This window comes from Aplidium turbinatum, chromosome 11, assembly GCF_918807975.1.
Source record: "Aplidium turbinatum chromosome 11, kaAplTurb1.1, whole genome shotgun sequence".
Classification (NCBI taxonomy): Eukaryota; Metazoa; Chordata; class Ascidiacea; order Aplousobranchia; family Polyclinidae; genus Aplidium; species Aplidium turbinatum.
The window spans coordinates 7367405-7381663 of record NC_137482.1 but is presented as its reverse complement, the minus strand read 5'-3'; the positions used below and the strand labels follow the sequence as shown (position 1 = coordinate 7381663).

Below are 14259 nucleotides of genomic sequence, written 5' to 3'. Positions count from 1 at the left end.
GAGGTCAACAAGTAAATATCCGTGTGGTGGAGCTGTCGCATCACGAAACGCTTCAACCATGAATTTCGACTTTGAAGGGTACATCTGGCTTGCTAAATGTCGAATCTGTGTGACATCGCGTGGGTTTTTGAAAAGAACTAAGTAATGAGCATTTAAGCTCACAGTCCTATGACCCTTTCCTTTATGCAATAAGTTTTGCACAATGTGGATCACGCTTAAATTTTTATGGTGAGACTTCTTAGTAAAAATATCAGAAATCGCCTCATCGTGGTTTCCCATCAAATCATCGATGATGAGTAGTGTTCTCTTAGAAGTATCAAGTCCAGACAGATCCGGAAGCCCCTCAACAAACTCCACATTGTTTATAGTCTCGTATAACGGTTGCCATTCTGAAAAGCACCATATCACTCTGTCTGGGGGAGGTTTGACTAAATGGGATGATTCTTTAATGAATTTATCTGTAAAGAAGGATTTTCCAGACCCACTCGGACCTGCTATTAAGCAACTGAAGGGGTGCTTCCAGCGCGAATCCATTACTATAACTGTCAAAAAATTTCATTGCAACACAATATAAATCACACTCGAAAGACTTTTATTTTGCGATCAATATCTTGTCTGCAGATAGGACACGTTGTTAAAGCGGAACTACAAGACGCACAACAGCATAAATGAGCACATGGTAAAAATAATGTATCAACATGAGCAGTCAGACAGACACTACACTCTCCTCTGTCATGAACTTCTGCGATGTCTTCTCCCGGACTCTGTTCTCTGGAACCCGAAAGTGCTGTGATTCTCTGTTGTGGTATGGCTTGCCCTCTCATCAAAACCTCCCCAGCCGGAGTGCCCATGTGCATTAAATTCATGATTCTTCGTGTTAGATTAGAGATGTGTGGGTTTCGAATCCGCACTCGCTCTATAGAAGGGGTTTGAGAAACCACTCCGTAAACATATTCAGGACCTCTACAGCATAGCACGTACTCGCACAAAGGAAAGTGCTTTGCACGTTCCTCCCAAGGGTTATCAGTCACAACCCAATTTTGTAATCCACCACCACAATACCAGCACTTCGTTCGATCGCGATCGCCAGTGTAATATAAACCAGCTTCTGCCAGGGAGAGACAAGAAGGACTAACGCCATGACTGAACCAAGCTCTTCCGCCTCTATAAAATGTTTGCAAGCGGTTTCCTACATGGCGCATAGACGGATAGCCGGGTTCTTGACAAGCAAATACCCCTCGATTGTCGGTTTCATTGGTGCTCGTCATGATTTTATTTTCTTTCTATCCAGCTATTGTCTTTTTATAGACCACTACCTTTTTTCTTTCATTTCTTTTTTTCAACACTTTATCAAGCGGAATAATCAAACATCACATTTCGATTTTTATCAACCTCCAACACATTATCAAATTCAGCATATACAATAACATTGATAGAATGAGCAAGGGCGTCAGCAAATTTAACATCCAAACGAAGTGTGCCGTGCCTTACAAGATCAAAGTGACCACCATCACTCAAATCTGGGCTTAAATCAAAAGCAAATAGGGAATAACCCTTGCCATAATCGGAGTAGTTAATACAATTGCCCAAATCTTTAAAAAAAGATCCTGTTCCAGTGAAAAGGGTGCTGTACGAACGAACATACTGTGGTGGGTCAGAGAATTTTGGAGTTAGGGGCTTTGAAGGAATCTGTTCTCCATTCAAATACAACGATAAAAAATTGATATTGAAATGTTCAAAATTAAATGGATTTTGATTGTATGCACCGTTGTAAGCCGTATTTTTAACAAATCCAATCACAACACGTTTCGGCATCTGACCCATGAAAACATTCTCATGCGTTGAACTCATATCTCCACGTGGTATACTAAACGTTTTAGTAACAACACGACGAATAGGATATTTTGCATTTGAAACTTGCAATGCTTTTGTATGCCCTGTGATGACTGCTGGGCTTAAATTCACTTGTCGAATAAAAAGAGATACTTCTTTTATGACGGTTTTAAACTCAGCAGCAGCTGCCATCAAATTGAAAGCATGCTTAGAACGAATGAGACGCAATTTCATATTAACACCACTCAGTAAATATCGATTTTGAAAGAAAACGTCCAAATGAAGTTTTCCCAGCATTCCGACTTGACGGCTAGTTGCAGTCAAGCCTTTTCTTTTTATGAAACCGGTATTGTTCTGATCAAGATCCGACATGTGTGATGGGGTATCTTTACTCCACATTGATGCGGAGAGTTGAGAGTCTTTGGCGGCTGGTCCGAAGCTGAGCAATGTCTCGAGATAAGATCTGTAGGGGTAAGTATTGTCTGAAGCTGTAATGAGTTTATCATTGAGATAGAGATCCACTTGAGAAAACAGCGAATGCATCCAATAATTTGTACCAGCCACAGCCGCCTGTGCAGCTATATCGGTCCCATCTCCTTTAACGATTTGTGCTTTCACAAAAAGCATGGAATTGGACAAATCAAAATAAGTGTTTCCAGAGGAATTCACGGTAAATTCAATAGAACCGCGTTCAGAAATGTTGTTTAATGGTTGAAATTCTATCCATTTTCCATCTTCAACGCTGGTTTGCGTCGGATTCACACTGAAAAGATTCAACTCTGACTTCAAGCACTCACAAGACAAAGGGTGAACCAACGCCATTTAAGAAAATATGTCTCTTGCTTTCCTCTTTGCTCTCTTTGATTTGAATGTTTTTGAGGGTTGCTTGCGCTTTTTATTTGTGTGATTCATCATGGAGTGAAGAAGGTTAGAGCCAGCCTCCCTACTTCTTTTCACCACTGCCTGCTTTGCATTTTTTCCTTCTAAAACATCTCCTAGAAACTCTGAGCCGGAACGGATTGCTTGATGGGCAATGGCTTTTCCTGTCTTTTTTAGGAAGGGCATCACCATTTTTGCAGCTGAAGAGAATATATTCGCAAGACCATGACCTCGCGGAAATTCAGCTCCATGAAACACCGGGAGACCGTTTCCGGCTTGATCAATAAAATATTTTTCATAAGATACTGGATCAGACTGATGCATGATGTTGTTTTCTGAGATGCACAATCACGACAACACGTCCTGGAAGGAATGGCATCTTTTTTCCAGTGTCTGTTCTTAAATCCAATTCTATGGTATCAAAACTTTTGTGTTGTAATGGGTAGTACTGCGCTTTTTCATATTGTTTGGATACATACTCTCCCCATCTTCGATCGAGTGGAATCACACGCAGAAGCGGGGCATAAACATCGCCAACCATGCTTGGTTTAAGCAAATCACAATAAACATACATTGAATAAAAACCCGACTTGAGATTCACAGGATTTTCGAGTGTGTGTTTCCCGGGTAAGAGAAAATCTTCAGCGATGCCGAGTATTGTGCGCAAACGCGGAGAGAAAACGAGGGTGGCTCGTTCCATGATTTCAAATGTAAGTTTTCTTGTAAAATTATCATAATGCACTTGAAACACATGAGCTGGTTTGACGCAAAGAGCATCAATATCATCACGCGAAACACCTCCCTCAATTGTTTTCCGATAGAGTTGTTGGCTTAACGAATTCAAAATCGAAACAAGCTTTTTAGGTGAATCACAGTGTCCATCAGGGAAAGAGAGGTGAAGCTGTTCGCCCATGCAATTTACCACGATAATACAGGATTTTGCTGAGATGTTGTTGAAGTTGATTGGGAAGTGGATTTCTGATAACCCCATCTCCCATCCCCCCTCCAATCTCACTTGATGGGGAAGCTTTACTTTGAAATTTGCGAGTGTGTTGTCTGGAAATTCATTCATGGAGGCATTCGAAGGGAGAGTAATATACATGTTTACTTGATGACTGGATTCGGTAATAAATAACCTAAGCAGGAGCTGAGCAGGGAAATCCAAAGATCTTTTTGTTCAACACCAGTCGAGAGATTATAAATACTTGCTATAATGACAGCATACACAATGATAACTTGACAAATGAACGCAATTTCGTTGCGTGGAACTTTTTGCCCAAACAGACCCCAAGACCCCTCAGAAGCTGGACATGCACTCTCTTCAGGACTCATTTTCTTTCTGAAGGATGAATGGTCGGGCGTTTGCTTATAAAACACGATTGAACCGTGAAGTGATAAACTTTTTTGCCAGTTCATCGTTCTTTGATAGATCATCAGAGTAAATGTTCAAGACCTCTTTCAACTTATACCCTCTTGCAGATAGCATACCGAACAACAAAACGTGATGACCACAAGATGTCGCCATCAAACCTTGCACTGTCTGTTCATTAAACTTGGTTGAGGTCGCGTTTATTCTGAGAAAGAGATAGATTTCTCGATACATTGGATGGAGTCCTAAAGGGTCAAAATAAGTCGCTTTGTGGTTTTCATCAATGAAAATCCCTACCCAATGTGAGCCGGGTTGATCGGATCTATCAAGATTGATAACGCATAAGCTAGGGTTTTTAAAGTCAACTTCCATCAATTGATCCCTCGCGAAAACTCCTTTAAAAACTATCCTTGCGTATGGGTCGGTCTGTAAAACCTTTGCCAGTTGCTGAGTATCCATGCTTAATTTATGATACTTATTCAAAAAACACATTCCTCTTTATTAGCGAAAAAGGGAAACCCATTTTTTCTTTTCTTTTTACTGTATAAAAAGGGTGGAGTTTTTTTTTAAGTGACAATTTGGAAAGCATGGAGAAACAAATCTCACCAATCTATGCGCCACAACCGTATGATTATGAACCATTCTATGAGGCTGAACAAGACTTAGCTAACGAATCAAAACTTAAACGTGCTACAGCAAAAGTTGTTGACATCGCCAGTACTTTCAATGTGAAGCATGAAATTGGATTTAATCCTCACTTAAGACGAGCTTCATTATCTGTTCGCGTCGGAAGAAAAGCCTTTCATCCTGAACAACTTTGCAAAGTCGCGAAAAAGCTAATTGTGAAACAACCGTTTTTTGCTTTCCCCTCCACGAAAAATATCTTACAAATTTTATACTGGAGCAAAGAAGAAGATTCAAATTTTTGTCCTCATAGCCGGCACATCCAGCGTGTGAAAGAGGAGCTCCTACCTCAACAAATTGATTTGAATTTTACCAGTGGGAAAGTTTATGCGCCAGCTGCCTATCTCTCTTATATTATCGATGGGAAAGTGAATGTGAAGGTTTATCATGAAGCGTATCCCTTGCCAACTCCAGAAGATCAACACCAACTACAAGAAATTTTGAAATATTTAAAAGTCCTAAAGGATCAATCACCAAGTGCTTTTCGACCTCAAAAACGTATTAAATCAGATTCTATTCTGTGATTGTTTTGTACGATTTGTCAATAAAATATGATTGAAACTATACTGTCTTGTTTCTTTTGTCAGTCAGCACATAAGTTTTATTAAACAACAAATCTCCAGTAAAAATTAAAACACATTAAAAAAAAAAAATGTCATAAAGCACATGCACAAAGAAACATACACAAATTATATTGATAACGGTAAAGTAGTGACATCATCAGAACAAACGATACGTTTCGCATAAAAATACGCCAATCCTTTTTTAGTTTGATGATACGTGTAAATTTTGTTGTCTCTGACACGAAAGGAAACATTAACCCCTTGGCCACTTTCATGTGTACTCAATACATTTAGATAGGAATTTTTGTCAAATTTGTTTTTTGCAGTACTTAAACCTTTAGAAACTTGCTTGTCCACAGCACCAAAGCAATAATATGTTTTCGAACACAAACCCACAAAACCTGTGCCGGCCCATTCTTCCTTAAACAAACCAGGAGTACGCTTATCAAATTTTTGTTGGGCAATACAACACTCCTGGGGAACAAATTCATTGCCATTACACTTCATTGAAACGAAATCTGCACGATGTACAGGACAGGCAATGGAAGGAAACCAAAGATGATAACAATTGAAAAACTCAAAACGCTTTTCGGGCTTCACGACTTGTTCCAGCGATGGAGCAGATAAAGCGAAATACAACGAGTCAGTATCCATTTCAAGACACTGAAAATCACTCCGATCAACAAATTTATCTAAGAAGTCGTAATAAAACTCTAGCATTCTGAGTTTGGCATAACCGTACACAAAAAATCCAATTTGGAGGGGCAGGTCGAACTTAATTGATTTTTTAAAACTTTCAACTTCAAACAGATTTTCATGGACGGGGTTCAAATGGTGAAAAAAGGGTTTATTAATTTCTTTTGCCACTGTGTCACTATCGCAAAACTTAATTTTCTTATGTTTTTGTTTGTTGGTGATTGTTTTACCATAGGCCGAGTTTCCCCATAACTTAAAAGTATCAGCCAAGATTTTCTTGTCGGGATCAGAATCTCCTCTTCGCCGTGCATCGGATACCTGGTCTGCAAATTTTTGAAAGCATTTGTTTGGTTGGTATTGAATGACTTCGTAGATTTTTTTAACAACAAGGCCGTGTTCTAAATACCATTTTACCAGGGGTGTGATCAGCAAAATTTTGGAACCAAAATAACTTGAAATGAGCATACGTCTTGGCTTGGATAAAATTTGATTTTTTTCTGCAAACTCCTGCATGAATTCTCCTATATCTTCCTTAGAAACTTCAACGTTTTTAAAAATGGGACAAAATTCAGAAAAATGTTTTTTTAGATTGTCAGGAGTGTCAATATCACATAAAACAAGACCGAATAATTTCCCATCTAAAATGGAAGAAAGAAATGTGTCCTGAGTCATATTGTACTTGGGTTTAAGCACATTCAGGGTTTTCAAAAATTGTTTCACACTGTACACTTTTTTTTGCTCAAGCCACTCACATTCATACATTTGAACCACTCGATAACCTAGATCATGCAAATATTTACAATTTTTTTCTGTATTTTCCCTGAGTTGTTCCATTGACAGTCCGTTACAAGAATTTGTGTTTTTCATTAACCCAGTAGAACGATCGATATTAAGCCGGCACGAGTGTCCATGCCAAAAGCATCCTTGGAATTGGTACACAGTTTGAGATTCTTTACAGAAGCCATCTACAAAGAGTTTTCCAACTTTGATTTCTCCACCATTAAAATCATGCTGAATATGGCATCCCTCTTGAAAAGAAACAAATTCCAACCATTCCATGGCTAGGTAGCCGTACTTGTGAGAACAAGTGGGTTTAAAATTCTCAGCCTCCTTATAGCGGATGAATCGGCCTGTGGGAGCTGGTTGAGCAATCGATCCCAAGTAAAGCGCGTTCGCATCCAGACCAAGAACACTTTGACATAATTTAGCATTGTCACCGAATTCATGCTCTCGAAGTCGCGTGACACCTTTCTCGTGGTGGCGATGAAAAATAATAGAAGGGCCACCAACAATATTACTCTTCAACAGTTCATGGAGATCCTTGTTTTTTTCATCTATTAATGAAAAATTGACACCACGCTCGAGAGTAGAAAATAAATACTTTAGAGTTAACCCAGGAACAGAAATTCCATCTTTAAAGAGATCTAAAGATTTTGATTTATAAAATTGAAAGCACTTTTCAATGGCAATTAAAAACGAAACAACATCTAAATTATTATAATACACTAAAAAATCTTTCATAGTTTTCATTCCTTTCTCTTTCCAAGTTTTTTGACACAGTGAATAGTCTTCATCCGATATATTACAACCTTTCAGGTGACTGTAAAAACATTCGTGCTCTGGAAGAAACATCTGATTTAACTGTGATAAGTCTGTTAACCACTCATAGGGAAAAAAAAACTTGGTTTGCTCCACTCCATAAGCTTTTATAAATTTGTCATAAGTAAATCCAGGTGCAATATAATTCATTATGTCAAGAAACTTGAAATTTTCCGTTTTAATACACATGTAATTGTTGTTTCTCTTTACGACAAACTCAATGTCTTTCTGGATCTGGCTAAAAAATTCTCTTTTTGCCAAATTCAAATCGTAGTGGCCACTATTGAACCCAATAACTGGAAGTTCCTTTAAGTATGAGTGAAAACGTGATGTTAATTCTTTGAATGGTTTGTTTTTTGGGTCTTTTTCATCTGTTGAACATCGATTTTCAAGTTCTTGAAACACATAACTAAATTTATCAACAAGAATTTTATATGCAGCAGCTGAGATTTCACTTAAATAGTCTAACTTTTTTCTCATAAGATCCTTCACATCACCTTCATCCACAAAACACACAGGATTTTCAAACCCACGCACATTACTGCACACACTCACGGAACAGGCTTTATGTTCCGCTTCCCAATGAATCGTGTCAGAATTGTTTGGTAATTGATCTTTTGAAAAAAGACACTCGAAATCATACGTAGCCCTATAGGGAAAATAACGTTGATTTTTAGGAACAATAATATTGACATCTTCCAAACGTTCAAAAATGGTTTTAGGAATGTTGTACACCCCACCTACAAATTTGTTTTTGACATTCATGTCGCATGTTTTCGCATGTTTCTCACATGATGACCCACGGGCCCAAATTTTTTGACACTTTGGACACACAAATGTTTTGGAATACAGCGATAAATTTAAAATGTAACTAAAATGGTTATCGTACAAGTTTAAATACATAGTTTCAGAAAAGCGATTGGCACTTCGTTGAACTAAAGAAGCAACAATTTGTTCTTTTTTTTCTAACTTGTATACGAAAATATTGATTTGAAACAATTTTTCGATTTGATCTAAATCAAACAATGAAACACCTAAAAATTGAACCGGATCAACATTAAATTTCGAACAGTAAACATGAAACTTTTCTTTTGCTACTTTTTCTAAGTTATGAGGTAAACAACCAGCTTGCAAGGCCAAGCAACGAAAAAGACACAAGTGATCAGTATAAGTTTGATTACTTTGTTTACTTTTGACAAGTGCATTTAAACCAGAATTATTTAAAATAAAATCAGGTACTGTTAGCGAATGACCAATGGGATGATTTGGTAACTTGTTAACATAAAAGCAGACATTAGTGACATTAAGAACAGTCCAGCTTGAATCAGGGCGTTGAAGCTGTGCAAATTCCAAAATATCGTGATGTAATACGTTTTCTAGAAAATCATCAAAATCATGAGTGTTTGAAATTAAAGGAGAAATTTGTAGAACACGGTCCGCTCCGTGGGATGGGTGAAAAAACCTCAGGTCCCCATGAACACGGTGACGTAAAATAAACCCGAAACTATAATTAATTTTAAAAGCAGAGTTTTGTGATTGAAATATTACACGTCGGAATTCGTCTCTTCGAGATAGCAAATCATTATTGTTTAAAGCAAAATTAAACTGATCTTGCACTCTTTGGTGTGTGATGTGTTTGGCGTGGATGCTTCTTGAATGTTTCTTCAAAAACTGTCTGTAATACAAACCCTCTTGTAAATGTTTGACAAAGGATTAACAACTAGGACAAGTCAAGCATAGTGTTGGACAGATTAAAATTTGAACAACAACTCACTGAATATCGTGTTCTGCAGAAGATTGTTCAGCACTGTCTCGACTTTCCAAATTCTGCGACCATTGTATATCTCTAAAAAAAAAAAAAAAATTGACTATAATTCTAACCAACGTTTGTTAAAAATTAACGTTTATTAAAGTTTTTCGAAGATCTACTAAAAAACTTATCATTTTTCAACCCAATCAGACCATAAACGTGTAAAACAGAAAATGAAGTGCTATTTAACCAGTAATATGTTACTTCTTTTTTTTTCAAGAAAGACCATAACTATGTAAAAGATAATATGTTTCTAATCAACTTACCCCCATAAATCAGGGTTCTTCAAGTCTTGTTCGACTTCGTGCTGTGCTTCCCAATTAATGTCTCTATAAAGGCAAGAAAAAAGTTTCAAAAAACAAATCCCTGTTCTACAATCATTTTAACTAACTCCTAACTAAACAGTTTAGATATAATGACGTTTTGGATTTGTTGATTTTGCAACACTTTTAATTTATAATCCATTTCAAATGAGATTTTTATTGCAAAATGCTTACCCCCACAAGTTTGGATTCATTAATTCCTCGATTTCATTCTCTCTGGGGACCTTTTCCCTTTCACTGCCATTCCCTTTAGCCACTCTGAAATTGTAATCAATCAGACAACTAAAATTAGACAATTTCACAATAACGTGAACAATCAAACTCACTTGTGAAACCTCTGCTCATGCCGATTTCTTGACACAACTTGTGAAAACGTCCTTGCACAAAACCTACAAGCAAAACAAATTCTTCTGTGTTTTAGCATATGTTGGTTTTTTCCATTCCTCGACTTGAATTGGACATGACATATTTCACAATTGTACATTTTGTATGTTTCTTTCTATGATTTTCTTATCAACCTGAAAAAATATTCAGTTCATAACCGAAATAGTCGAGACAAAATTTCCTGCTAGTTCAAACAATACTGTTCATAACTCGACTGGCTCCTCAAGCATAAATCTCATAAACTATGGTGAGAAATCATAAAGTATTGAGGAGGCCAAATAATCTAAGGTAGAACTCCTTTTGTAGATCATCATTCCTTCTTATCACACGCTGAATCTCTTGATCAGACATTCTTTTAAGCTGGTGATAAGACATTTCTATAATTTAGAACATTAGTACTCCTTTCGTGTTTATATACAAACACCAGAGTAGAAAAAAAGGAGAGTGACAGTCAGGATCCAACAGTATTAATATTTTAATGGAAATTAAAACACAAAATCAAATATAAGGATTATTGATATCACCATTTCCCGCAACTTAATATCCAATAAAGGTTATGTAAGTTCTCAAAATCTGCTCAAAATCAAGTTTTTTTTTTGCTAGGGAAGATTCATTTTTCACCACACCATATCAGTGCAAAATCAATTATAAGGATTATTGATCTTACCGCGCGATATATGCAATGTGTAGGTTATGTAAGAATAAATTATTTCCTTGACAGCTGTGCGCGTTGGTGTGACGTCACGCCGTTGTCTATGCAATTCAGCTACCAGCAACGAAAATCTTTGCAAGCAACAAAAATCTCTGCAGCAACACAAATCTCTGCAGCAACACAAATCATGGGGCAAGCTAGTGTCACTACTTAGCGTCACTACATTTACAACTTCGATTTGACTTTTACATACTACTAATATGCTGGAAGCATAGCAAAGATTCGAAGTAATTTATGGATAATTGGATGAGTGCCGAGTTGTTCAGCAGCTTGACAAGCATCCACAAGAGTCGCAGGTTGTTTATCTACAGAAAGTGCAAGCCAATTCGCTCTCCATCTTCGCATTTCAATAGTAGCTGCAAAGCAATTGCTTGGTTCAACATCCAGCATTTCATGGTAGAAGTCGAAAATCTCGTTGATCGGGTAGTCCTCATCTCCATGAATCAATGAAGGCAGAAATGTGCTGACTTTAAAACCTAGCAAGCAATGCTCATTGAATCTTTCGTGAATTTGTGCCATGCAATTGTCAAGAAAAGGAAGAAAAACTGTTCGTTTAAATTAGATCTCCGCAGTTTCAGCTGGAATGTTAGGTCGATGTTGTTGTCTAGGAGCTCTCCGTGGCATTCGGATTTCTTCGCCAAAAACTGAGCAAGCCTTGCCAAAAAGTTGGTGAAAAAGCTTATTATCGCCCTTAGGTCTTGCAACACAGTTGCACAGCTTCTAACATACATCATTGCAGAATTCAACGTATGTGTAGCAGTGTAGGTCCTTGTAGGAGCTTAGAAAGCGGCTTTAACTTAGAAAATCGTTTTAGCACCACATTTTGCCATTAAAAAATATTTGAAGTAGATTGAAAGAAAATGGGAAAGTTAGACGGATAATTTGAAAAAATTCCCAAACAAGAAATAAAAACAATGTAAAAATGTAAATTTTTTTATTTACTCTTATCTTTTTTATGAAAGCAGAAAAATTTGTGGTGCTGCAGCACCATTAGACGAGCCGCCACTGTATGCAGTGTATACTAGTGATTGCTTGCTTAATTAAATATTTTTAACTTACTGTAATCAAGATTAAACTGGAAGTTGATTTGGAAACTCAGAATATTATTGACAAATTACATTGCAAAAAGTATACCCCCCCACCCGCGCTAGGATGAATCATCCAAGCAATTATGTCTTGCGCTACAACCTTTTTTTGCAAAATTTGTATTCTTTTTACCTGATCATTAGGGGAGGCACCGCCCTTTATCCTCCCCCCTAAATACGCTACTGGCCCAAAACTAATCTATTTCAAAGTGAATTCACAACATGTTTTTCAAAGGTTCCATAATAATGGCATCTCACAAAGTGAGAAAATTTAAGCATACGAGGTGCTCTATTTTTCTCTTTAGCCTATTATATTCGCTTCACCTTAATGTGTTCCATTTTCGATTAGCGTTGCAAAAATAAGGAATGTTAGCCTATAGCCAATTTAGCAAAATTTGAAAAAACTTTTAGGTCATTCGGAAGAAACATTTTGACTTGTGAAACACGTTTCTACCCGTTGGAATTCGTATTTGCATCAGAAAGCGTGTCTACAACAACTAAAACGCACGATTATTTTAATGAGTGCTGAAAAGGGAGGACATGCTCAGTTGCCCACACGAAGTAGTGCAGATGAACAATTGCAGAACAGTGCGTGAAAAATCTCAAGGTAATCGAACAGTTGATAAGAAATATGAGTGTCCAAATTAGGGACAGCCCAAATATATTCAACATTATCCGCAGGGGCGCCAACAATGGACCTATAGAAAGCAGAGCGAAAGATTGAGGAAGTTCTTAGAAGCAGGTTTCATGAAGATGCTATTGAATTTGGAGTTAGGCCTAATTGCAGTCAAAATTACACTTTTACCGACATGCCAATGGAAATACAAACACAAAATTGTATCAAGCTGTCACTGCTGTTGATCCACGATTTAAGCTGATTTTGTTTGATAAAGAGGTTCACCAACGTGTCTAAAAAGAATTTTTATAACTGCATCACAAAGTGGAAGGACATCTATCGGATAAATATATAGCGAAGTTCAACGAACGGAAGCGAATGAAACATTATTGCTGTAGGTTGGGGAGTTTTAGAAAACAAAAAGAAAGAAAAGACTTGTTCAGAAATAGTGTCAGCAGGCGATTTTGAAAACTAATTGCAACGCTTTTAGATACGCGAGTGGATACCAACAAACGTGTGTCTATTATGACCGTAGAAAGTGAAACAAAGTTTTAGTCCAATGGTGACCAAATTGGCACCGATTTTGTTGGCTATACCAGCCACTTCCACTATAAGCGAGCGTTTGTGGTCTGCTGCTGGTAACATTGTGGTAGAAAATCGACCATTCTTGAATTGAACACATCAAGGACTTGTGACCTGCTCTTAGATCAACGATCAGGAACTCCATTGGCAACGTGCCTTCTTCGCACGCTTTTATAACCTTCATTGACTGTGCCCATTATTTTTCTTGTCTGTAGGCTACTGCATCGTTTCTGTATTGAGTAGAAGTTTTGTTTAATTAAAAAAAAAACTTTCCAAAATTTGACACCTGCTTACCCGGACATCATGTAGGCCTAATATTTTAAATAAATATTTTGTTTTATTTTGTTTTATTTTAAGTAAATATTTTAGGTCAAAACAAAATATTTGTTTAAAATATTAGGGCATCCGCCCCTCCTGCCCCCCCCCCCCCGCTTCCGGCGCCCCTGAGCAGTGGTGTCATGTATAAAAGCAAACATTTTCAGTGATTGACATTTGATTTTACATCGAAATAAACAAACACTTTCAAAAATAAAAACAGCAGTGTTGTCTTGTATAAAGGCGAACATTGTCAGTGATTGACATTTGATTTTACATCAAAATAAAAAAAAAACTTTGTAAAATGAATGCAGCAGTGGTGTCTTGTATAAAAGCAAGCATTTTCAGTGATTGACATTTGATTTTACATCGAAATAAACGAACACTTTCAAAAATAAAAACAGCAGTGTTGTCTTGTATAAAGGCGAACATTGTCAGTGATTGACATTTAATTTTACATCGAAATAAACGAACACTTGGAAAAATAAAAGCCAAAAATGTTCATCTTCAGCTCTGAGACGGTCAGGGGTGGGAAAAAATCTTTTTCGGCCAGGGTATAGGTACTCTGGAATTTCTGCTGATTCCAACATCTCAAGGGCTAGCATGACTTTGAAATTTGGCAAAGTCAATCGTCCGTGCTCTTGATGGAGCATGTTGAATAGCAGAAATGAATTCACCAATGCTATGTCCACTATATAAAAAAAACTTTTTGTACCACCTTGTGTGCTTTTTTACAGAGCGGCAGGTTGCTGAAAGCTGATCTGAACGATCAACTCCGCTATCCCTTGATTGTACAAAATCACACAAGT

General features: G+C 37.3%; 3 protein-coding genes across 3 annotated transcripts; all 3 read right to left on the bottom strand.

The window, feature by feature from the left end:
* Positions 1–575: 575 nt before the first annotated feature.
* On the bottom strand, positions 576–1268 carry LOC145779789 (baculoviral IAP repeat-containing protein 8-like). Its single transcript, XM_082591431.1, has one exon. The coding sequence runs from the start codon at positions 1266–1268 to the stop codon at positions 576–578; it is 693 nt and encodes a 230-aa protein (XP_082447557.1).
* Positions 1269–1350: 82 nt separating this feature from the next.
* LOC145779788 (uncharacterized protein F54H12.2-like) lies at positions 1351–2655 on the bottom strand. The gene has a single exon (XM_082591430.1). The coding sequence runs from the start codon at positions 2653–2655 to the stop codon at positions 1351–1353; it is 1305 nt and encodes a 434-aa protein (XP_082447556.1).
* Positions 2656–5439: 2784 nt separating this feature from the next.
* LOC145779787 (uncharacterized) lies at positions 5440–8388 on the bottom strand. Its single transcript, XM_082591429.1, has one exon. The coding sequence runs from the start codon at positions 8386–8388 to the stop codon at positions 5455–5457; it is 2934 nt and encodes a 977-aa protein (XP_082447555.1). The 3' UTR covers positions 5440–5454.
* Positions 8389–14259: the final 5871 nt, after the last annotated feature.